Source organism: Anastrepha obliqua, chromosome 1 (genome assembly GCF_027943255.1).
Source record: "Anastrepha obliqua isolate idAnaObli1 chromosome 1, idAnaObli1_1.0, whole genome shotgun sequence".
NCBI classification, from domain to species: domain Eukaryota; kingdom Metazoa; phylum Arthropoda; class Insecta; order Diptera; family Tephritidae; genus Anastrepha; species Anastrepha obliqua.
The window spans coordinates 66,277,681-66,300,962 of NC_072892.1; the positions used below are offsets into that span (position 1 = coordinate 66,277,681).

The following is a 23,282-nucleotide window of genomic DNA, read 5'->3' on the forward strand; positions in this document are numbered from 1 at the left end:
ATAATAAATAATTAATTACCTCTATGTTTTATCATTGAAGCACCCACTTTATAAATATTTGTCACCTTTAGGTCCCCACTATCCGTTTAGATTATTTTTCAATCAGGTTTGAACTTTAAGTTTGAAGCCCTCTGGCAAACATCCCAGTCGGGGTTTTTAGTGGGTCTCAAAAGGGTGGCCAAAGTTCGTGGAAGGGAAGATACTTAGATCAACCGAGCTGACCCTTTTCTTTAATTCTCCTAAACAGAACCATCACCATGATGATAGGGCGGTGTGTGAGGGTCAGCAGAGTAAAAACGTCTTAGGGTCGAAGTATAAACTGCCGCATTCAAAATCTATTAGACAGAACGAAGTCTGTCGGGTCCGCTAGTTATATAATTGGCGCGTACACCCTTTTTGGGTGTTTGGCCGAGCTCCTCCTCCTATTTGTGATATAAGGAGACCTATTTGGTATAGTCTACAAATAATACAATACAATGTTTTGAGAGTGTGTGCAATAGTAAATGCAGAGCAATTCCGGCGTACGAATGCTGCCATTGAGTATGATTGTCTTATAACGTGGTTAACGTGGCTAGTGAAATTGAACTTAAAGTCACAAATAACGCCCAAATATTTAATTTCTTCACCCTTGCCGGGGTGAGCCAGCAAAGCTATAAAAAGCACCAATTCCGAACATTGCGTAAGTCGGATTGCAACTTTTCAGAATCACAAGCACTGTTAATGGCCGCGAATATTTTAAGATCAGCAGCATACAACCAGTGTTCAGCAAATGGAAAGCATGAGTCAATATCATTAATAAAGAGAAGAAAAAGGAGGGTCCTGGAATACTTCACCCCAGAGAATGCAATAAATGCACGGGATGTCACATTATCAATGGCTACAATGCAGAGAATATTGGACAAATACGACTTCTCCCATGACGAAAAAGTGACGCAGGCTTCGTTTAGAGTATTCGGTAGCATACAACTATCAACTTGAGATCTGTTCTAGAAAACAGAAATGCAATAATGCAGTAATCATTAAAAATAGACAAACTAGTGCCAGTGGAGCGGCTTGCAACGAAGCCATGCTGGTTGGTGGATGTTAAGCCTTAGACAACATTCACAGTTATCTCAAAAATATTTGTAAAATATCTAATATTTTTTCTTCACTATAGAAAAAAAAACTATAAGAAATATTTGAAATGCATAAATAAAAGAGGTGGTAGAAAATAAAATGTTTACAAAAAAGTCGTGGATCTACTTTAGTGGTAGAGTCCGAGCGCTGGTTAGAAGTGAAACTGTCGAATTTATCGTTAATAAAAAACTGATCAGTGCACAGCGCTACCTATCGGCAACTTTTCGTACATACATACGCTCTAAACTTTCCTGGCATGATACCGAACTTATCATGTAGATTTAAACTAAAGAGCCTTAGAGCACAATTGATTCTGTAAGCTTCACACAAACGGGCATTCATTTGGATTTATTTAGTCAAAATGTCAAGGTGGTGTACCCCGTAATTAGTTTTGTAAGCATTTTTAAACAAGTTACAATAACTAAAATCACTTAACAACTTTTATTACACTTTTTTATTTCTTTCAAGTTTTTGCATAATGAAATTATCTTTTCTTTTTGCTAAGTTACTTATATACAATACTAATCTAGACACTGAAGTGCATTGTTTACGTGACTTGAAATTTATTTAAGCAATTCTCCAAACACTCCTCCAATTTGAAAACAGCTCAAAGTTTTATACAGCGGTTTTTAAAGGAAATCCCTTTACATTTGTATTGTATTATTTTACTATTAGCACGTTCCCATTGTGGTTTTTCCAGAAATATTTATTTGCACTTCAAATAATTGCATACAAGCAGTTAATACCTGACTCTTGCGGTTAATAAATACACAGATATGTACGTAAGACGTGTACTAAATAATATATTGAAGCACAACCAGACAACAGTTAATCCCCCTTGCTTCAACCTAGTCATCTCTGTTCGCACAGTGTTTCATTTAGCTGAAGCTAAATGAACAATAATCGGTATCTTTGCATTTACGAGCAAACCGAGCAATTAAGTATCTATTACCACAAGAATTTGCATTTTTCATTACGCAAAGACACAAACAAACCGACTGACTAGACGCTCAAAAAAACTTTCAAATATTTATATGAAATTTTTTACTAAGCAAAACGCTCAAATTTTATTTTCCATAAAAAATTAAAAATGTTCTTCCTAAGTTTTTGGATGGTGCGATCGTAAAAGAATTCATGGCCTAATAGTGAGTGTGTGCATAATTTCTCTGCTGTATTTTTACCAATCTCACTCAGATTGTCGCTCAGAATATCAATTTAGGAGTTAGCTGCTACAATGGCACTTCTGTTAAAACTGCAAACTGAGGTATTCGCTTTTTTGTTATTATAAATTGTTATAAATTTTCATCAAAATTTCACATTTTCAAAATAGAGTTTAAGGGGGTATTCTAGTGTAGAGGCATGAATTTGAGGTGTTTTTTTCGGGTGATATATATAAAAAATATTTTTACTATCCATTTTTTAATAAATATTAATTAATGTTTTAAAAATACATAAAAAAATAAAAATCCCAAAAAACGAAAACCTCAAAAAGTTATAAGTTGTTGAAGTGGGGAGTTAACAAAAACTGGCGCGCCACACCTACCACGATGCAAGCGTTCTAATAATCTGAAACAAAAAAATAAAAAAGAGTATTAATCTTGATGAATGCTGCTATCGTACTTACTACAAAAAAGTCGAAAAAAAAATTTGTTTGGCCAAATTACGGCTGCCCGAAAAAATGATAAATTTATTTACTAATTTTTGTTACTTTTCGGAATTTTTTAAAAATAGTAAAAATTTTATTTTGTTTATAATAATGGTAAGTGCGATAGATATATATATTGAGAAGGCTCACACCAAATTTCAAGTAAATCGGTTAAGTACAACCTGAGAAATCAAGGTAAACATTTTGAAATATATAGTTTCGAGAAAAACGCGTTTAAAGTTTAGGGTGCCATTACGCCCTGTGGCGTTCCAGCCGAGTCAGTTTAGAAGTCGTGACACTAAAATAGCTATATCTCTGGAAATAATTAAAATTTTAACAAATCCTTTTAAGGACATATTCGTGAAAGGTTAAGCTTTGAGAATATAAAAAAAAACGATTTTTTCGAATGTCTAATAATAAAGAAAAAATGCATATGCGGTATGCAGTTTTATAACCCAAGGAAGTTTGGTATAATAAAATGCAAGTATCAAGTGGCTAAAAGAGCAGGTTGATTTTTGAAAATTTTTTTGCTGACGGGCATTCGTTATAGGGGTAAAATATATAACACCGCCTGCAAAAAAAAAAAAATTATCAAAAATCTACGTACTTTTTGAGCCATTTCAAACTTGCACTTTATCATACCAAAATACAATAGACACTACATACTTGAAATTTTTTTTAATTCTAGTTTGAAAGTGTGAAATTTTTATGCATATTTGTTGGATTTTTTGTAAATTTTCAGCTTGTTTGAAACTTGGATTTGTATAGTTTTTGTAAACTATATTATTTAATTTCATTAAAAAATTATTAAAATAGAAATAAAAAATAAAATGAAATAAATAATTGGCGCGTGCACTACTGTTAGGTGTTTGACCGAGCTCCTCCTCCTATTTGTAGTGTGCGTCTTGATGTTGTTTTACAAATCAAAATTAAATAAGAAACAAATTTATTGTCAAAACATGTTATTAAGTCCCAGTGATGCAGTTTTTTAACGAAGCCTCGTACGTATCAAAAAATGTTCTCTCAAAAACCCTCGCCATTTTCAACTTAAATAAATTCCCAATTGCAATAAAATATTTATTAATTTTTTGCATGCTGTCACTAATTCATCTCGATTCATCTTGAAGATGAATACTCTTTAAATTACAGCAACGTGGTTGTCAATTATATTACACAATTAGAAGTCCCTAAGTAAATTTTCTCCATTCAACTTCTTCTACACGCAACACTGTAGTTCGCCTCAAATGGAAATTTAATTTTCACACGGTTCGTTAGTATTCTGAAAATGAAATAATAAATTAAAATAATTTAAAACATGTTTCTACATTTTTATATAATTAAGAGTGCGCAGTGCTCGCTCGCATTTTATTTATGTCCGGGAGTAAATATTATTCGCCAAGCTCTTCCATAAGCAGTAGTTCTATTTTCTTTTCTTTACGTAATTATTGATGAAACAACAGTTGATGGTAGACTTCGAAAGCCTTTACTTGCTTTTTTATAGATTAAAATTGAGTGCATAAGTTAAGCATCTTCTCTTTCTTTTACTTATATTTCAAACTATCCCGCATTGATGATTCTCCGCAAACGTAATGCCGCCCTGTACTGTACCTGTATAATGAAAGATGCGAATCTTGCAAAGCGGAAAAATTTTAGACAAATACTAGGTTTTTCAATAAGTTTTGCGGTTTCATAAGAAAAACGCGTTTTTATAGTTTGAAATACACTTTATTATTATACTATTTATTATTATTATTATTAGTCTCCCTGAACATCAACACACTTGTTCCAACAAGATTTCAATTTATGAATTCCATCCCTGTAGTGAGAATCTGTAAGGACTGCAAATTCGCTTCCACAGCATTTCATTAAAAACGCTTTCCACGCATGAATTTTTTTAGGTCTGGAAACAGATAAAAGTCGCTATGAGCCAAATCTGGTGAATGCCGTGGATGCTCCAACAATTCGAACTTTAATTTATGGATTTTAGACATTGTCAAAATGCTCTTGTGAAGCGGTGCACTGTCCTGATGAAAAATATTTTTTTTCTTTTGCAAATTGGTTCTTTTTTCCCGAATTTTTCACTTCGGCTGGTCTAGAAGGTTAAGAATTTACTGTTTTACCAGTTTGCAAGTAATCCACAAATAAACTTCCTTTTGCATCCCAAAAAACTGAGGCTAGCACCTTGGCCGATTTCTGAACACGAACTCGTTTCGGAGCCAAAAAACCAGATTCACTCCATTCTTCAGCTTCTTTGTTTTGATTTAAGATCATGGAGATGGACCCAAGTCTCATTCATAGTGATAAATCGGCGCACAAAATCCACTTTATCCTTTCAAAAATGCTCTAAATGTTGCTGAGAAAGTCGTATTCGTATTCATTTTTGTTTCATTGTTAGCGAATGCGGCGCCCATTGGACACACAGTTTTCTGAAATTTGTCTGTACTTTTTCTACGATTTCTGGTCCTGTTGCCTTTTTGGACGTCCTTAACGTGGATCGTCTTCAAGGCTTGTAGTTATTTATAATTTTGCAAATGGAGTCGTACGTCAATTATATTTAACACTTGTGAACCAGACAGCTACAGTATACAAACATACAAGCATTGGAGCGCATAAAGATCATAATAAAGATTTTCATCACTCAAAATCGTTTTTTTTTTGTAATTTATTAAAAAAGTTATTCAAAAACAAAATTTATTGAACTGAATGATTTCTTGTGCTACCGATTACGGTCCTCATAAAATATATTTGCCGCTTGGAGTCGGCTTAAAACTGAAGTCCCAGCATCAAGACGACTCCCACAAATAGGAGGAAAAGCTCGGCCAAGCACCCAAAAAGGGTGTAAGCGCCAATTATATATATATATGGGGCATTCTTTCTGAACGTGAGACCCCCTGCCCCCAGAATAGATTTTGACGAAAAAAGGTCTATGAGGGCTTAAAATGTAGGTAATTATGTTTACTTTCGAAAGCAAAGTGGCACTTCTTGAAATTCAAAATGGCGGATCCAATATGGTGGATTCAGTATGGCGCAATTTTGCAGTTCGTGCATCAGATTTATGCTATTTCGTGTTTTCTTTATTTATTTTTAAGTAAAATTGTTGCATTGGATTTAATTTTACATATTTCCAAGTTAATTATTTATTTTTATTGGTCACTGATTATTCATCACATTTTTTATCATCAGTTCATAGCATAAATCTGATGCACGAACTGCAAAATTGCGCCATATTGAATCCGCCATATTGGATCCGCCATTTTGAATTTCAAGAAGTGCCACTTTGCTTTCGAAAGTAAACATAATTACCTACATTTTAAGCCCTCATAGACCTCTTTTCGTCAAAATCTATTCTGGGGGCAGGGGGTCTCACGTTCAGAAAGAATGCCCCATATATATATATATATATATATATATTATATTTATTACGATCGAAAAATGGGCAATACATTTTAATTTTTTTCTTTTATTATATTATTATTTTTTTTTTCTTTTCTTATTTTTAACAAACATTATTTTTGTTTAATTTTTTGTTTTTTAATGATGCGCTACCTGGTTTAAGCATATGACATAGTTTTCAGCAAACGTTTAATTAAATATTCATCCAAGAAAATACTTTTTATAATCACTGCCCAAATTTGCTTATAAGCAACTTTCTATAGCTTTGAAAGATGAAAAAATCGAGGTAGTGACTTAAAATTTTGTGTATACACTTCTAGAACAAATATTTTATAATACGATTACAAGTGAAAAAATAAAAATAAGTTAAGCCAAAGCAAAAAATCGGGGTCCAAAGACTTAAAGAAATCCTCTCATATCCAACTTCAAAGAAAAATGCGAATGTTTTTTAACTTCAAAATAATTCATGTCTGCTTTCAATGAAAAGCTTTTTATTCTTGTTTGCATCTTTTCTATCTATCCATGTGAATCATTCTATTTTTCAAAGTAAAAGAAACATTTCCGAAAAAAATGTATGTGTATTGCACGTTTATAGCGGTCAAGTTCGCCATTGTGATTTATTTTAAAGGGCATTTTTGTATGTTGGTTTTGTGCCCAAAAAAATATGTATGTATGTCTACGTAAGTGTGCACGGCACAACGTTTGTTCTGCAGCATTGCAATCCTTCAAACAACTTTTTTCGAACATTTGTCTTAGACAATGCAGACTTATAAGCGCCCAACTAATGGCTGCATTTATTATTGGCTGCTTCAAATTTGTTCAGTGGCGATCGCCGTAGTATGTATGTATGTACGTGTATAAGTACATTTTAACACTTTTATTCTAACTTTTTTATGTTTTTTTTCATTATTTCCTTTTTTGCTGCTTTATTTTTTTCTTGGCGAACTCTTGCGCCTTGGCAAAGTTTCAACGCTTGCGACGTTCAGCATCAACGCAATGAAATTGGCGCTCATTATTGCTATTTAAATCCCATTTGTAGTAAATAATATAATGTATATATTTAAACCGTTATATATTTACATACATACACATTGCGTCAAAGCGATAGCAGAGCAAGATTTTGACTGAAATTGAAATTTCAAAAAAAGGCAAACCAGGAAGCAACGAGAAGTTGGGTAGCTCACCCTAAAAAGCCCATTGTATATATTGAAAATGTCCTCCAGTTTGAGAGAATAAATTTTACTCGCTCTAATGACATCGGAACCCAAAATTTGCAGCCTTGCTCTAGCAAATGCAGGACACTCACAGAGAAAACGCTCAGTGTTATCGGGCTCCACTAAGCAAGACAGGCAAATCGGGCACTCAATGATTTGCATGGCGGTCACTTGCTGATGCCTTAGGTTGTTGTGTCCTGTAATAATCCCAACCATCAACCGAACGTCATTTCTTCCAAGTTTTAGAAGAAAGTTCAACAGTTTTCTGTTCGGGCTTGTCACAAAACAATTTGCAGTTCTGCAGCGTTCCAGACCGGACCATCACTCTTTATGTAAATTGCATACATAATCGCTGATTCACTTCATGATTGCTACAATACTGATTCCTATTATTGGCTCTGGTCCTTGTGGGGTAACCGCTGATCCACAGTTAGCCAATTCATCGGTAATTTCATTCCCTTGAACACCACAGTGTCCCGGAACCCATATAAGCACAAGCGTGTTCCGTCTTGCAACAGAATTAACACGCTCCCTGTCCACTGAGCCACATATGGTTCAGGAAACGTGCGCCTGATAAGCACTGATACGTTCCTGAGCCATATGTGTGTCAGCATAGAAAAAGTTCCCTGAACCACATGTGTTTCATGAACATGCAGAAGCAAAAATATCCCTCTACGCTCATAGACCATATGTGTTTCAGGTAGAAATACCCTACATCCGTTTTTTTTTTTAGTTATTATTATTACTAAAGCTATCCTATGACTACAAAAAAAACAAATTTTTTAAAAAACCTTGTTTGACTTGTCGGTCAATTTTGCATTTTTGTATTGGGACAGGGAACGTGTTAAACTTCTTCTTACATTCTTGAACAACCCTTGAGGTTTGCTTTGCGTTCTCCAGAACCATTAGTGCAGCCTGACTGTCACTAAGGGATCCAATTTGTTTTCCGCTCAATTTTGCCTAGTGTTAACAATTTTTTTTAATGCTCATTATTTTCTTCTATAAAAGTACAGCTCGTTGTCTATCACAAATTATATAAATAAAATTTTTCAATTCCCCTGACTGTTTCTCGGATTTTCTTTATATAATAAATGCTTTGTATTTTTTTTATATGTGGAGAATGGAATTTTTAGCAACTTCTAACTTGCACTTTATTGTACTCAAATTTAAAAAGCTATGAAATTGCATACCGAAAATCTTTCTAGAAATTCTAATTAAAAACCGTGGAATTGGGATGATAAATTTGTGGAATTTTTCTAATTTTTGTATAAGGTTTGAAACTTGTCTATGTATGGTTTTTGATAGACAATGAGCTATACTTTTGTCGAAACTGATCAAAAGTTGCTGTACCATCGTTTTGTCGCATGCTGTATATCTAATTGTTGCAACACTTTGGCGAAAATATGTCTTATACATCTCCTATATATGCAAATACTTACCACACAAATGCATGTGAATATGTTTCTGCACTATTAAATACTGCCTTCGGTCAATGTGTGAATCACGTTTAAATCACGTGTGACGCCAATGATAAGCAACTTGTTAATTCGCTTCCCTCTTTATTAATCAATCTGAAGAGCTACTGAGCGGTACAAATTTCGTAGGAGGTAACTCACAATAGTTTAATTAATTAATTAATAACTAAAATTGAATAACAACAATTAATTAACAATCAACTAATTATTTTCTAATCTACATCACAGCAATAAGAAAACGTATTTTAAATTCACTCATTTCCTTTCATTTGCAGATGGCCGAGTTAATGCATCAAATGCGTGATCCGGCGCACACGCTTGGCGGCTCTGTGGGCAGCATACCTCAGACGTTCGTCGCCAATAGCAGCGGCAATGATATGTCCATGCAACGCGCACTCACCGGCAGCGGCAACGGCATACACACCACGCCGGCCACCAATCTCAAACTCAGCGAATCCGTACGCAATGCTCAACACGATGCTAGTCCCAATATCGTCTCATCAAAGATGAAGTCATCTAAATCGTATACGCATGGCTTAAGCAATTCAGCAGGCACAGTGAGTATATATTAAGTTTTGGAAAGAGAAAAGATGCATTTATTTTTTAATCATTTTTTATTTGTTTAAATATCCTCTCAGGTGCACATTCCAACGTCTACCTCCGCGCAGAGCAACCTATCGCTGCTGGCCGATATCTCGCCCAATCACACGCACTTCTTCGAAGTTATGTATGTGGGTAAAATTCGTGTCTCACACAAGCGTGTGCCCTTCTCGTTCATCGATGATGCCTTGCCCAAGTTCAAGGCGTACGATGCACAACGCACGCGTCTAATGCAATTGACCGCCACCGCTTCGCCCTCAACTGTGGGCGCATCGGCACAACTTGCAACAAATCGGAAACTTTCATTGAATGTAGAGTGCATGAGCGCCAATGCCAACGCCAACGCCAATGCCAATGCCAATATTAGCGCAATAACTTTTGACCTTAAAAGTACTTCGCTCAAAGAGAGTGATGCAGAAACCACAGAAACGGAGGCAGAGACAGAGGCGGAGACGGAGGCAGCTACGGAGACAGAAGCGGATGTGAAACAGCAGGATGCGGCATCCCGAAAAAATGTGGAAACGGCAATTCTAGAGTTTACGGGGCAGAAAAGCGTTGCAGACGAAGATGTTACACAAGTGGCAGAGGATGAGCAAAAAATGGCGAACAAAGAGAATAAATCACCGAAACGATTATTGCGCGGCATTAGTCAGACAGAACTTCTCGTGAAGAAAGAGTAAGTGACTATGAAAATTTACAAGTATATACATAGGTGCAGACATATACATAGGTGCAAATACATACACCCACGTTCACAATAATAGCAGCGCGATATATTGCAAAGTTTATACTATTATTATTTTTTTTTATAAAAATAAAGTTTATACTACAACAAAAACAATATAACTTAACGTTTCAAAATTTATGAAAAATTAAAAAACAAAGAATCTATAACAATTTCAAACTTTTCAGCTACAAGCTTTAGCAAAATACTACGTGTGCCCATTCAATTTTAGCATATTATGGGAAAAGTTTGAAGTCGCTCATAAACTTCATTGATTTCTAACAATTTTTATTTGTGCAGCGGTCTTATGCATTTTCTCCATACAAAAAAATTTCGAGTATTCATTTTTTTTACCTCTTCCCACTGGCATGTTATTTGATCTTGTACAAACTATATTTTTATAAATAAATAAAAAGAACAAAAACATTAAAAAAATTAAATAAAAATAAAAAATAGAAAGAAAAACAAAATTGAAAATTTAAAATATTAAAAAAAGAAATTTAAAAACAATAAAAAAAATTAAAAAAAAAAATAAAAAAAATAAAAAAAAAATAAATAAAAAAAAAAATAAAATAAATTAAAAATAAAAATAAAAATAAAAATAGTCAAAACTTTCCAATATACGCGCTGCAATTATTATGAACACAGGTGTGTGTGTGCATAGCAAATAAAATATTCCAAGCAACATATCGCTTAAATACCTTTGTTAGGCGAGAAAACAGATCAGATTTGAAGGCCATAAATATCTTAAAAAAAATTTGGTATCGATAATAGAAAGAATCACTAGAATGTTCAAAGAATGTATAAGTACATTCTCAGACGGAGGTGAGAATATAGATTTTTTAGCGTCCACCTGTTACTCTGACTTAATTTTTAAAATAACTCAAGAGTAATAGGCTAAATGTTCAGGCTTATTGTTCCCCAGGTGAATGCTAAAAAAAAATTCCATATGTGTTGTTTTTGTTGTTTTTAGGAAATGCCGCCAAATTGTAGCCTTTAAACTGTTTCTTGCCGGTAACGTAGACCCTAGTGTACTTTAATAGTTCAGAAGACCCTCGGAAAAGCCTCACTGTGGAAATTCTGTACCGAAAAATTTCCTCTAAATGTGTTCCCGCTTGGATCATAATGGAATTGAAAAAAAAAATTCTCATGAAAACCGTTCGGATGCGGAATAAAAGTTTATATTGATGGAACAACATTTCTACGTTCACCACAAAGGTCCACCTAATCACCCACCGTACATGAATGTACAATAAAATAAAGTGATTTAGAATTTTTTTATTTAAAAAAATTTCGGTCGTAACTTTTGTCCCTCGGCAGGCAATAGCAAAACTTCGACTGTTGTCCTACGAACAGTTTTCAACTGACTCCAAACGAGAGATTTTTCTTACTGGCGCAAATAATTATAGCAAACGAAAATGATGAACTTAAAATTATATTTCGGATGGTAAATAAAATACTTAACGAGCACTTCAAACCCTTAGTGATGGTTTACTTGGTGAAAAGACGAACCTTGTAAATCTATCATTCTATAATTGTTGATACGGTTATTACCCTCTGGTTTCGTGAGAATCGCTCTGTATTACGGATAATTTTTTTTTCAAATTCAATGCAAATAGTTTCACAAAATATCAACCAACTAGAATAAAAATATCCAAGCATAAAAAGAGTACTAAAAACATGCATTATATTTTGCGCCCAATCATGAAAACACAATAAAATAATTATGAAAATTATGACCTTATTATTTCTCAGAATATTCCCCTTGGAAATCAACATATTTCTGCATTCGCTTTAACCAATTTTCACAGCACTTCTCCCTTTCAGAAGTGGATACCTCTAAAACGAGCAACTTCTTTATATATTGAAAAACGTTACTCTCGCAATATATTTTTGATTTTCGGGAGCAAAAAAAATCATTAGATGCCAAGTAAGTCGGATGACCTATTAATTAGATCTTTTGAGTGTTCAAAAACTCTCTTATGTGAGCCAATACGTGAGAGCTCGCACTGTCTTCGTGAAGGTGAAGGTCTTCGGTTATTGGTTTTCCTTAATTCTCCAAAGCTTCTGCCAAATAAATGGTTGTGTACCACTTAGAATTGCCTCTTTTAAGTTTCTCTAGTGGTACAGTTGCGATATGACCAGATTTTCCGAAAAAAGAGGCGTCCATTTGCGTTGTGGTGCTTCTTCCGTGAAAAACTTTGGTAAGATTAGGCTCGTCTTGGAGCCTCCATATTGTGGATTGCTGTTTTGTTTTCGGCTCATATGCATAAATTCAAGATTCGCCACCTGTTACGATGTCATAGATGAGCTTAGAACCACCGCGGCTGAACCTCCTCAATATTTCTTTACACCAACCGATACGAGTTCCTTATTGGGCAATTGTCAAATTATGGGGTATACAACGGAAACAAATCTTCTTGACCCAATGTTCATGCAATATTGAATATGTACTGGTCCCATTAATGCCTAATCCCACTAAATACGATATATCGCATGACGATCTTGCGTTATTGACGCACAGCGTCGATTTCTTCTGGCACAACAACCGTTTAGTGCTTCAACGCCAAAAGTCAAAGTAAGTTGATCAATGCACTTATGTCTCAATAATCCAAGTCGAAAATCGTACTAAATCATCATACGAAAATGTTCACGACTTAATTCCATCTTTTGGGCGAGATGAATTTATGAACTCACTGAACAAAACAAAAAAAAAAAAAATAAAGCTCGTTATATAAGTTAATGCTAAAAAATACCAAACTTTTCGATAAAAACATGGGATTACAGCTCATCACACATATCATTACAAAGGTGCAAAATATAAAAGGCATCACTCGTAGAAACTAACAATACAGAACGTGAACGGAAGATTTAAAATATTTACTTGGCGTTTGTTTAAATCGACGAGTGATTTTCCTTTTCCATCACGACAACACACCAACTCATGCCTCAGCAGTTGTGGGCGCAGAATTAATGGAAATAGGGTTCCAACTCATTTCACATCCCCACTATTCTCCAGACTTGGCTTCCTCGGATCCCTCGGACTACTATTTCTTCCCCAATTTGAAGAACTGGCTGGTGGGAAAAAGATTTTATTCAAACAAGAGGTGATTGCAGAAACGAATGGCTAGTTTTCAGATTTGGACAAATCCTATTATTCGGAAGGGATCAACGAACTAGAACAGCATTAGACGTGTATAAGCCTAAAAGAAGACTAGGTCGAAAAATGAGGTTAACGAAAGGTGTACCTCAAACAATTAAGTAGTTTTTATTTTTGCACGGATTTTTCAAACGACCCTCGTAGGCCAAAGATTCTCTATGCGTATGAGGTTGGGGCTATTCGGGGCCTCCTTAAAGAAATGCATTGAGCTCAATCTTTAAATAAGTGTACACTAAAGTTTACCGCAGTGATAACCATTATTAAGTACCTTTTAAAATTTAAAAGTCCTATTTGGGTACTAAACGTCCAAAGACTTAGTATTTAGAAATAACCAAATCCTAATTCTTAGCTGCTGCTTATAATAGAAAGTTTTGCGTTCGACGTTTATCTAATATGAAACGCGTGTTCCGTCTTTTCCTTAAACAAAAAATAAAAACAACCAACAGTGGCACGGTCAAGGTTGAAAAGGAGGTCAACTCAGCTGAGCTGCCAGTTGCACCGAATGTTATAATCAACAAACATCCATCACCGCCACGTCAAGCGCAGGAGGAAACAAAGGAGCTGGCCCAGCAAAAGGAAGAAACGATAGCAGCAGCAACACAACAACAACCCACAATACCACAACAGCCAGCCTATGCAACGCTCGATACGTGAGTAGGATGTTGAGGCGTTTTTCGTTTTGTGGCTTTTGTTCCGGCGGCATGCACCAGCTCCACTGTGTTATTTGTAAATTAATTGTTTTCTTTTACTTTGTGTTGCTTAAGATTTGTTGCATTTTTGAAAGTCCCAGCGACGTGCATAAAAAATGTATTTACAGGCAATTTTTTGTTGTCGCTTTGAATTGCTTAGTTTTCGTATTTTCGTACGTACCGCACATTGCACGCGCATGCTTCAATAGACGCTTTAGTTTTACCCCATTTTACCCAAAAATTCTCCAACGTTGCTTTAGCAAAAACCAATCGTCTTTTGTTCGTATGTAATGTTCTCTCTTCTTTCTCTTTACCAAAAGCATCCCTAAGCAACGTGATCGCTCCGCTTCCTATGGCTGCATTCCACCTTATGTAGAACAGAATCGCACCATGGTCTTCCTGGTGGGCCGCTGCGATTTGCGTCTCATCTCACCAGATCGCAAACAAGTGTTGCTCTACAAAGACTTCAAGGATGTTGCTAGCTGTGCTCAAGGTCAAAAGAACCCCGATCACTTCGGCATCATCTGTCGTGAGGTGCACAATGATGGCTACATTGGTTATGTCTTCAAATGTCAGTCGGATCACGTATGCGACGATATAGTGGCGGCCATATCGCAGGCGTTCGTCACATGCGCCGAACAAAAGAAGAAGGAGGCTACACAGATATTCTCGTGCGAGCACTGCCCCATGTTGTGGTACCACAAACTGTGCACCGACATTGAGGGTTTGAGTGAGAAGAAGACACAAGCAATGGTATTTCGTCGCATAGAATCGCTCACCGATGATGAGCAGGACATGATTTGGGCCAAGTACTATGGATCGGAGAAGACAAGCTCACCACTGGCGGAACAAAATCAATTTTTAATGATGTTATTACGCGCGCATTGCGAGTCGCGTCAGCAGCGGCACGTACACGACACAGCTGAAAATCGTTCGGAATTTCTGAATCAATACTTAGGCGGTAGCACAATTTTCATGAAAGCTAAGCGTTCGCTCACCAACTCATTTGATCACCTGTTGAAGCGCAAGGCATCAAAGGATGATATTGGTGTGCCGCATGGCCTGCGCGATCACCAAGTACGTGAGAATTCTGCCGAACCCCAACCGGCGGTTAGTCGTAGCGGCAATGAGACTCCACCGGAGGGATTCCGTTCGCGTTCGAATACAATTGGCAGTGCGAGTCCGAGCAAGCCTAACGCGGAGCACTTAAAGAGTCCCATGATGGATATGTAAGAAAAAAATGCGTTACGAAACAAGTAGCGACTATTTAAACTTTTTCGAATTCTTTCGCTTTTAGATTTATTAAGGTTGGCAACAGTCCGAAAGAATCGGAGGCACATAAGGCTTCATGGCGCCATGCGATTTTAAATAGTGTGGTGACACCTTCAAAGGGCATGGACGGCGATGTGCAGAATGAATTTATGTCGCCGATGAGGATTACCAGTGAGTCATAGGAACCTTTAAGTTATTCCATTTGTGATTAAGATGAATTCGCCAGCCGCCGTGAGCGTAGGGATTATGAGTTTTATTTATTTATATTATTATTCTATATTATTTTATTTTTAGTAATTAATTTGAATTTCCTTTTGTGTTATTTGGTTTTTTTTTTTCATTTTATTTATATTTATTTTATTTTACTTATCTTTTTTATTTGAATTTATTTCATTTTATTGTACTATTATATTTTATCCTATTTTTATTTTTACTTTTCTTTTTTATTTTATGTTTTTTAACTTATTTTATTTATGAATTAATAACATTATTTCCCTTCCAGAACGCATTCGTGGCAAGCGAACTCGCGAAGAACTGCGCGATCTTTGGAAGACCGCTATTCGTCAGACTATCCTGTTGAATCGCATGGAAACCGAGAATGCCATGTTGCAGGCGCGTCAAAATGAAAATGAGCTCAAACGTATCAAACTCGACTACGAAGAGATCGTCCCATGTGACAAGCAACTAATCGAGCGCTGGGAGCAGATCATTGAGCGCGACTCCATGAAGATCAGCAATAAGAAAGATCCTAAAGTGTTGGCACAAGCGATTAAATGTGGCGTACCACGTTCGAAACGGGGCGATGTTTGGACCTTTCTCGCCGATCAGCATTCCATGAATACAGCGCCAGTAGACACAAAGAAATTCCCCAATTTCAACACCCCCTATCATACATTGCTGAAGAATCTCACCGAACATCAGCATGCCATCTTCATAGATCTGGGACGCACCTTCCCCAATCACAAGTTTTACAAAGATCCACTAGGGGTAGGGCAATTGTCGCTATTCAATCTGCTAAAAGCTTATTCTATACTCGATCCAGAGCTTGGCTATTGTCAGGGTTTGGGTTTCATATGTGGCATATTGTTGTTGCATGTGAGTAGTCTTAATTTTCTCACTTTACAATTTTGAAGTATCGTCACTATTTATTTATTATTTAGTGTGATGAGGCAGATGCTTTCCAATTGCTCAAACATCTCATGTTCCGACGTCAGATGCGTACCAAATATTTGCCAGATATGAAAAAATTCCAATTGCAGCTTTACCAGCTTTCACGTCTCGTCAAAGATCATCTACCAGAACTGTATATTTGGCTGGATCAGAACGATGTCTCGCCAACATTATATGCCGCACCTTGGATTCTCACTGTTTTCAGCTCACAATTTCCTTTGGGTTTTGTGGCACGCGTTTTCGATTTGTTATTCCTCGAGTCATCGGAAGTGATTTTCAAATTCGCTATCGCTTTGCTGACTGTACACAAAGATGAGTTGCTGGCACGTGATAACTTTGAGGAAATTATGGATTATTTGAAAACAGTGGTACCGAAAATGGAATCTAATACAATGGAGAAAATTATGAAGTTGGTGAGTTTGGGGAGAATATCTAACTTCTCTCTGCTGATTTAGGTTATGCTTTAATGTTTTATTTAAGTTATTGCCAGGTGTTTGAAAAGTTCCCAAATAGCATGATATGTAATATTTCAAGGCAGTCTCAAAAGTTTAAGACCTACCCGAACCACAGACTTTTATCGAAATATCCTCTGAAATACATGGAAATAATCATTGAAGTTATCCTTTTTGCAGGTATTCACTTTGGACGTCAGTAAGCAATTAACGGAATATAATGTGGAGTACAATGTGTTGCAAGAAGAGATCTCAACAGCCAACCACCATTTGGAGATGTTGAATAGAGAAAAAACACGGAATATGCATCTGGAACAACATCTGCAGGTGAGAAGCACTAAAATTGCAATGGATTTTTTTTTAATGTCTCTATATTTCATTTAATTAATTTTCTATATCCTCTCACAGTTCGCTCAATCGTCGATCGCACAGATCGAAAAGACACGCTTCTCCCAACAGACCCAAATCACATCGCTGCAAACGCAGGTGCAATCGCTCGAACTGACGATACAAACACTCGGTCACTTCATCGCTCAGTTGACTGAACAAAACGTGGAACTGGAATTGCCCGGCGATGTACGTCGCATTCTGCAACAATTAGACGATTTGGAACGTCAACGTCGCAAACCACATTTCACTGAACGCAAAATCGGTAAATCCGTATCGGTCAACAGTCACTTGGGGTTTCCACTAAAGGTGTTAGAAGAGTTGAACGAAAAAGAAGAACATGGTTCGCCACAAAAGAAGAAGGAGAAGACACCTTTTTTTGAACACACCTACGAACAACTGCGACAGCAACGCAACCTACAACAACAAGGCGGTCAAACATCACCAACAGCACAAACAGCAATGCAGCAACGTAAATTACTGAGTAGTGCTAGCAGCTCGTTGGATGAAAGTCAAGATCAACATAAACAACAACCACAAACCCAGCAGCAGCAACAACGGCCAAATCGACTACTAGACTCGCCGGACAAGCAAAGTAAGCTGACCGAACTCAAGTTGCCCGATCAGCTGGAGCAACTGCTGAGCTCTGCCAACATGCGCAGTCCCATAGAGGTGGACAGCGGCGTAGGTACGCCACTCAGTCCGCCCAGCACCAGCAGCAATAGCAGTAGTAGCGGCCTCAGCACAGCCTCTAGCGGTGGCGGTGGCAGTCTTTTCAGTCGCATGGGTTATAAAAATACACCGACGGCGCTTTCGCCGCTTAGCAACCGGCAGATATTATATGGCGCGGGAAGTGGGACTACAGCAAGCAGCACAACAAAAGTAATAGGTGGCGGCAGCGGCAGCGGTGTCGGCAAAGTGGTGCCACCTGTATCCATTATTTTGCCCACTGAGCAACCACAGTGGGGTGCGGAAAATGCAGAGATGCATCCACTCAGCATGGTCGGTGAGGTAAATGTGCGTTTTAATGGTACTACCCAACTGAAATCAATACGACCCGTGCATCACATGCGCCCCATGAGTACTGTAGCAGCAGGAGTGGCTGCAGCAACTGCCACAGCGCTGCAACAAACGGGTGGTGTTGATGAGAACAGCAGCAGTGACAGTAACATTCAGGCGCCAAATGCAGCTGCGACGAATGTGCTCAGCTAACGGTTTTGATTCATAGCGAAAATTTTGCGTAGCTTCTATTAAAGAAATAATATAGCAAAGGAAAGACAAACAAAAATAGAGAAAAAACAGAAAACTTTAGCGAACACTGCGGTGATTTTTCGATTTTAAGCGGAAAGTTATAAAGCGAATCAAAAGTAAGAAACGGTGGTTTAAGCGGGTATTTTTTTTTTCAAAAGTTGACCACTGGGAAGATTTTGCCTAAATTAATTTTAAAAGTGATTCTTCTTCTTGATTGGCGCGAAAACCGCTTACGAGATTTTGGCCGAGTTTAACAAAGCGCGCAAGTCGTTTCTTTCTCGTGCTAACCGGCGCCAGCTGGACACACCAAGTGAAGCCAAGTCCTTCTCCACCTGATCTTTCCAACGCAGAGGAGGCCTTCTTGTCCTCTGCTACCACCAGCTGGTTGGGCATCGAATACTTTCAGAGCCGAAACGTTTGTTTCTATCCAGACGCATGAACCAGCTAACGAAGCCGCTGATTTTTTATTTAAAAGTGATTACCGGCAATAATAAACTTTTGCACTGGCATTCAGGATCGCGCTTCACGAAAATTTCACCTGTAAATTTCGAATTGTACTTGAACGTTTTTTAGAGTCATAGTTCAAAACTCTTTCGCAGGTCTAAAAAATGCATAACAATATTTAAAAATTATAAAAGCATTTATTGGCCTGCCGTAGCGAATGGATATCCTTTCGCAGATACGGAAAATATTAGAAAAAAGTTGTTTTACCGTTTTTTATTACATTTTATGAATGGAGTAATAAGTATGCAAAATTTCACTCCACACACTCGCATATTTCGATTCACGAAGCTTTATTGAGAGGCCATACCCGGGCATTACTTCCCAGAATAGTCGATTGCGTTACTGGAACGACCCGGATTTAAGTCTGGCCAAATACTGTCACTTCAGCAGAATACCCCAAAAAACTTATGGGGAATGTTTTTTACTGTTACAACAACAACAACGACAATAACGGACTGTGACTTGGTATAAATAGAAGAATTAATGGTTTGCCCAATTATTTCCGCTTTCAAAACGAAAATCACCGTAGTTAAAAGCAACAAAAAAAGTAATTGAGCTTCATGCGCTTAAGAGAAATCTAGCAAAAATTGAGAATATTGTGATTGTTTGAAACTCGTTAATAGGCTACTTGAAAGCGAATGAGTAAGGCTACAGAAATGCTTTTAAATGCCGCTATTAGAATTGATAACTTTAATAAAAGCACCTACGCTACACAATCGCTATGCAAAATCACCAAAAATCACAACAAAAAAATTAAGAAATATTCGAAAATATTCAGACAGCTATGTGTGTATAGTATGTATGTATGTAAGAGTTAAGATATTTCCGCTAGAATTGTGTTGTGTAACCTCTAAGCATAAGGTATGATTTTTTTTAAGTACTCAATGATAGGTGAAAACTATTGAAAGTGATTGCTCAGCCCAAAATAGGTGATGGTAGTTCAAATAGTATGGCGCTTTACAGTTCAAAAATGTAATGCAGCTGGCAAGGTTTATTAGGCAGACCCGATGAGAAAGATCCGAATTGTCGTTATTATATTATAGCTGTATAAAATACTGCTGCAGTGACATTTCTTGGTCGAATATCAAATTTTCTTTGCGAGCCTGGAAATTATTTCATTAGTGCATGACCACCATGCGATTGGTGTCAAGTTCTCTGCCCATTATGGGCATGAAACGTCAAATGATAGAAAGCCTTTTCCAATAGGTAAGCCGCCGAGTGTATTTTTGCCATGGAAAGCTTGTTATAAATATCGTCTAGCACAAAACTACAAAGACTTGAAGTTGTAAGTCCCTCGCCACAAACCATTAAAGTAGGTTATACTCTGAAATTGTATATAGGTATGGCCAAAATATAAACGCCCACTTAGTACAGTATTTTCTTAGAGTAAATTGTTTATAAAATCGGCGTAATAATTTTGATATTTTTCGTTGGGGAAAGGAGAAGGGAAGGTGGGTAAAATGAAGAACGGACTTTGAATTAGGGGATGACAACCAGCAGTGGCGTTTTGTGTTCGTATTAACCGATTCAAGTTACTGATGAATTTCACCATATTTGTGATATTTAAACCCGCAATATCTGCAGATGTACCGAAAAAGTAAGAGCCCAGATGTCTAAACATTTGTCCGACCAAATCAAGCCAGCTGAGAAGAAGGTGCTGAGATGATTCTGCCTCGTCCTCTAGCCAGCTTGTGCAGAAAGGACTTGAAACAATTCCAAGCCTCGCCGCGTGGACAATTTCCGGTTGCCGGTGAGCAAGTAATCCACTGTTTCCTTCATTGCGACTACTTCCGCTTAGAAAACACTACAGTGGTCCGGAAGCCTAAAGTTGAGCTTAACTCAACTCTTCCGTCCAACTTCGAGTCATCCGTAAACATGTTTGCCATGCCGTGCATTCAAATGTTACACACCGCTCACCCTTCCTTTGAGGAAATATGAATGGAAAAAGTTCCGCTCGCACTTAGCGAGGGTGTACAATGATCCAGCACCATGGAGATGAACTCAAAGATTTTAAGAATTTTAGAGCGTCCGTATCTGACATCTAGCTTATGGCCAGAACACCTCAATCTGACTGCGGCGCATGCAGCGGCAGTTTTTCCTGCAATGTGCAGGGGTACCACATTCAGCAAAGCGTTGAAGCGAAGCGCCCCTCTGATTCTTCACCACGAGCAGCAAGCCATTTCGAATGGGGAAGCGGATTCCCACTCACACCCCCTGGGACAATGCTCAATGTCGACTCCGATTTCCCCTCACAGTTCCGCCCAGAGTCCCGCCAGAACCGTGCCGGCATACTCAACACACGACCCGCTTGTGAGAGATACTAAGGCATGATACTATGCATCCTTTTACTTGGCCGTTCAAACCAAATCATCTAATACTAGCACCTCTTTCCCGTTGGTTCTTGGACTTACCATTGAGTGGCACTGTCGACGACAGTAGATGATCTAACCGACACAGGCAGGGTTTTAATGAGCTAATATAACAGCAACAACTTTCTTGCTTAGCTTAGGGTACACATTTGCATTTCGCATTACCCTAGTAGCCCTCTGGGCTCAGTACTCTCTAACGATAGTTGTCACAAATCATTTCTCATTTGATAGATTGCTTTAGAATTTCAGTTACACAGCAAATAATCCAACCAATTGGACAATTTTATTGGGACTAGTCACTATTGTTTTACTATAAGACGGCATTCAGGAAGAAAACTGAAAATTTAAATAAGTATTTATATGTACAACAAATTTCTTTGCAGTTGTTTAAAATTCTATCTGCAATACGAGAAATGTTAGAAAATTTAGTACAACTGGAAATGAAAATCGCGTGTATCAACTGAAATATAGAACTTATTGGTATGTACGAGTATGTATTGTATTTACAGTAAGGGGAAAATATAGGCAAGTATTTAGAAATCGTAAAGGCAAATTATGTATTTAAGTATGTCCGCATGTGTTTGGACTTTTGGCAGTTACAAAAAAAACTACGCTGTGTTTGGTTATGTAATCTTTTTAAATTTATATTTAGTTTGTTTTAAGTGCCACTCACAATGATAACTCAAGGGGCAGATATTATCTGCTGGTAAATTAATGTAAGATTGGGATAATTTTACAAATTTGTAATGAACATTTTCCGTATAAAATATTGCTCGTTTGGCGGAAGAACGTCATGACTCAAAACATCACTTTTTTCTTTTTTGTCTTTTTTAATCTTTTTATCACTATTATTTTAATTTTTTTATTATTATATTGTTATTATTATTATTAGTATTTGTTTTTTTTTTTTTTATTATGACTCTAGCCGCAAATGCGCGACATGTTTATTGAATTACTTTATAATCTGTAATCTCTCTTACAAATTCTGAGAAGCATGCGCTTGAAAATCTTTCCCCATAACATTTTTCACATAGCGGGTATTTGTGTCGGTTTAACGGAATTGAGTTTGAAAAAATGTTGAAAATGATGAGTGTAGCCTATTTAGGCATGTTTGTCCGTAGAAACAATAACTTGAGTAAAAAAAATCGATATCTTATCCTACCTTTTTACTCTCGAAAATTAACAAAGTGATGATGCCACGGTCATTTTTCATATAACTGAAATTTTCATAGATACAAAAAATTTCATATATCGGGTGTTTTTTTTAGCTGCATGAGAACTACCGATATCGTTAACTATTATTTGACCGCTGAGAATGGCCAACCATGTTGACATTTCTGTTCAGTAAAGTTTGGCAAATCACGATTTATGATGACGATGACGATTAAAGCCAAAACAACGCTTCCAAATTCTGAAAATTGAATTTGACAAAAATAAATAAATAAATAAATAAATCTGCTCGCGAAGTTCATAGAGCACTGGCGGCATCATTGGTCCTTATTTCTTTCGAAATGAGCAAGAAGCTGCCGTTACGATGAATAGCGAGCGCTATCATGCCATGGCGCATGAATTTTTGCTACCAAAAATCAATTAGCTGAACATCGACGAAATTTGGTTCCATTAAGACGGCGCAGCTTGCAATATAGCGCGCTTCACAATCAATTTATTGGAATATCCAAGTCACCATTGACTCCATACGGCCATAAATTGAACTGATTGATTGGATAATGCAACTCGTAGCTGCGGCGTACATATGCCGGATTACATATTCAACAAATAAATGCCATGAAATTATCCACCAGATTATAGATAAAAAAAAATCATTCCAACAACAACTCTGTTTTGTATTATCATTTTAAGT

General features: G+C 37.0%; 1 protein-coding gene across 5 annotated transcripts in view; it reads left to right on the top strand.

Annotated features, from left to right (window-relative positions):
* LOC129244416 (TBC1 domain family member 1) overlaps positions 1-21,827 on the top strand; it is a 125,679-nt gene extending 103,852 nt beyond the window's left edge. For 4 of the 5 annotated variants that reach the window (XM_054882039.1, XM_054882055.1, XM_054882064.1 and 1 more), the window contains 9 exons: positions 9,119-9,400; positions 9,482-10,119; positions 13,774-13,977; positions 14,337-15,245; positions 15,314-15,459; positions 15,791-16,383; positions 16,449-16,871; positions 17,091-17,237; positions 17,319-21,827. In XM_054882039.1, the coding sequence (XP_054738014.1) occupies positions 9,119-9,400; positions 9,482-10,119; positions 13,774-13,977; positions 14,337-15,245; positions 15,314-15,459; positions 15,791-16,383; positions 16,449-16,871; positions 17,091-17,237; positions 17,319-18,509 (4,533 nt within the window). In that variant the 3' untranslated portion in view covers positions 18,510-21,827. The remainder of the gene's footprint in view (positions 1-9,118; positions 9,401-9,481; positions 10,120-13,773; positions 13,978-14,336; positions 15,246-15,313; positions 15,460-15,790; positions 16,384-16,448; positions 16,872-17,090; positions 17,238-17,318) is intronic. The other variant, XM_054882042.1, reaches the window with a different exon arrangement.
* Positions 21,828-23,282: the final 1,455 nt, after the last annotated feature.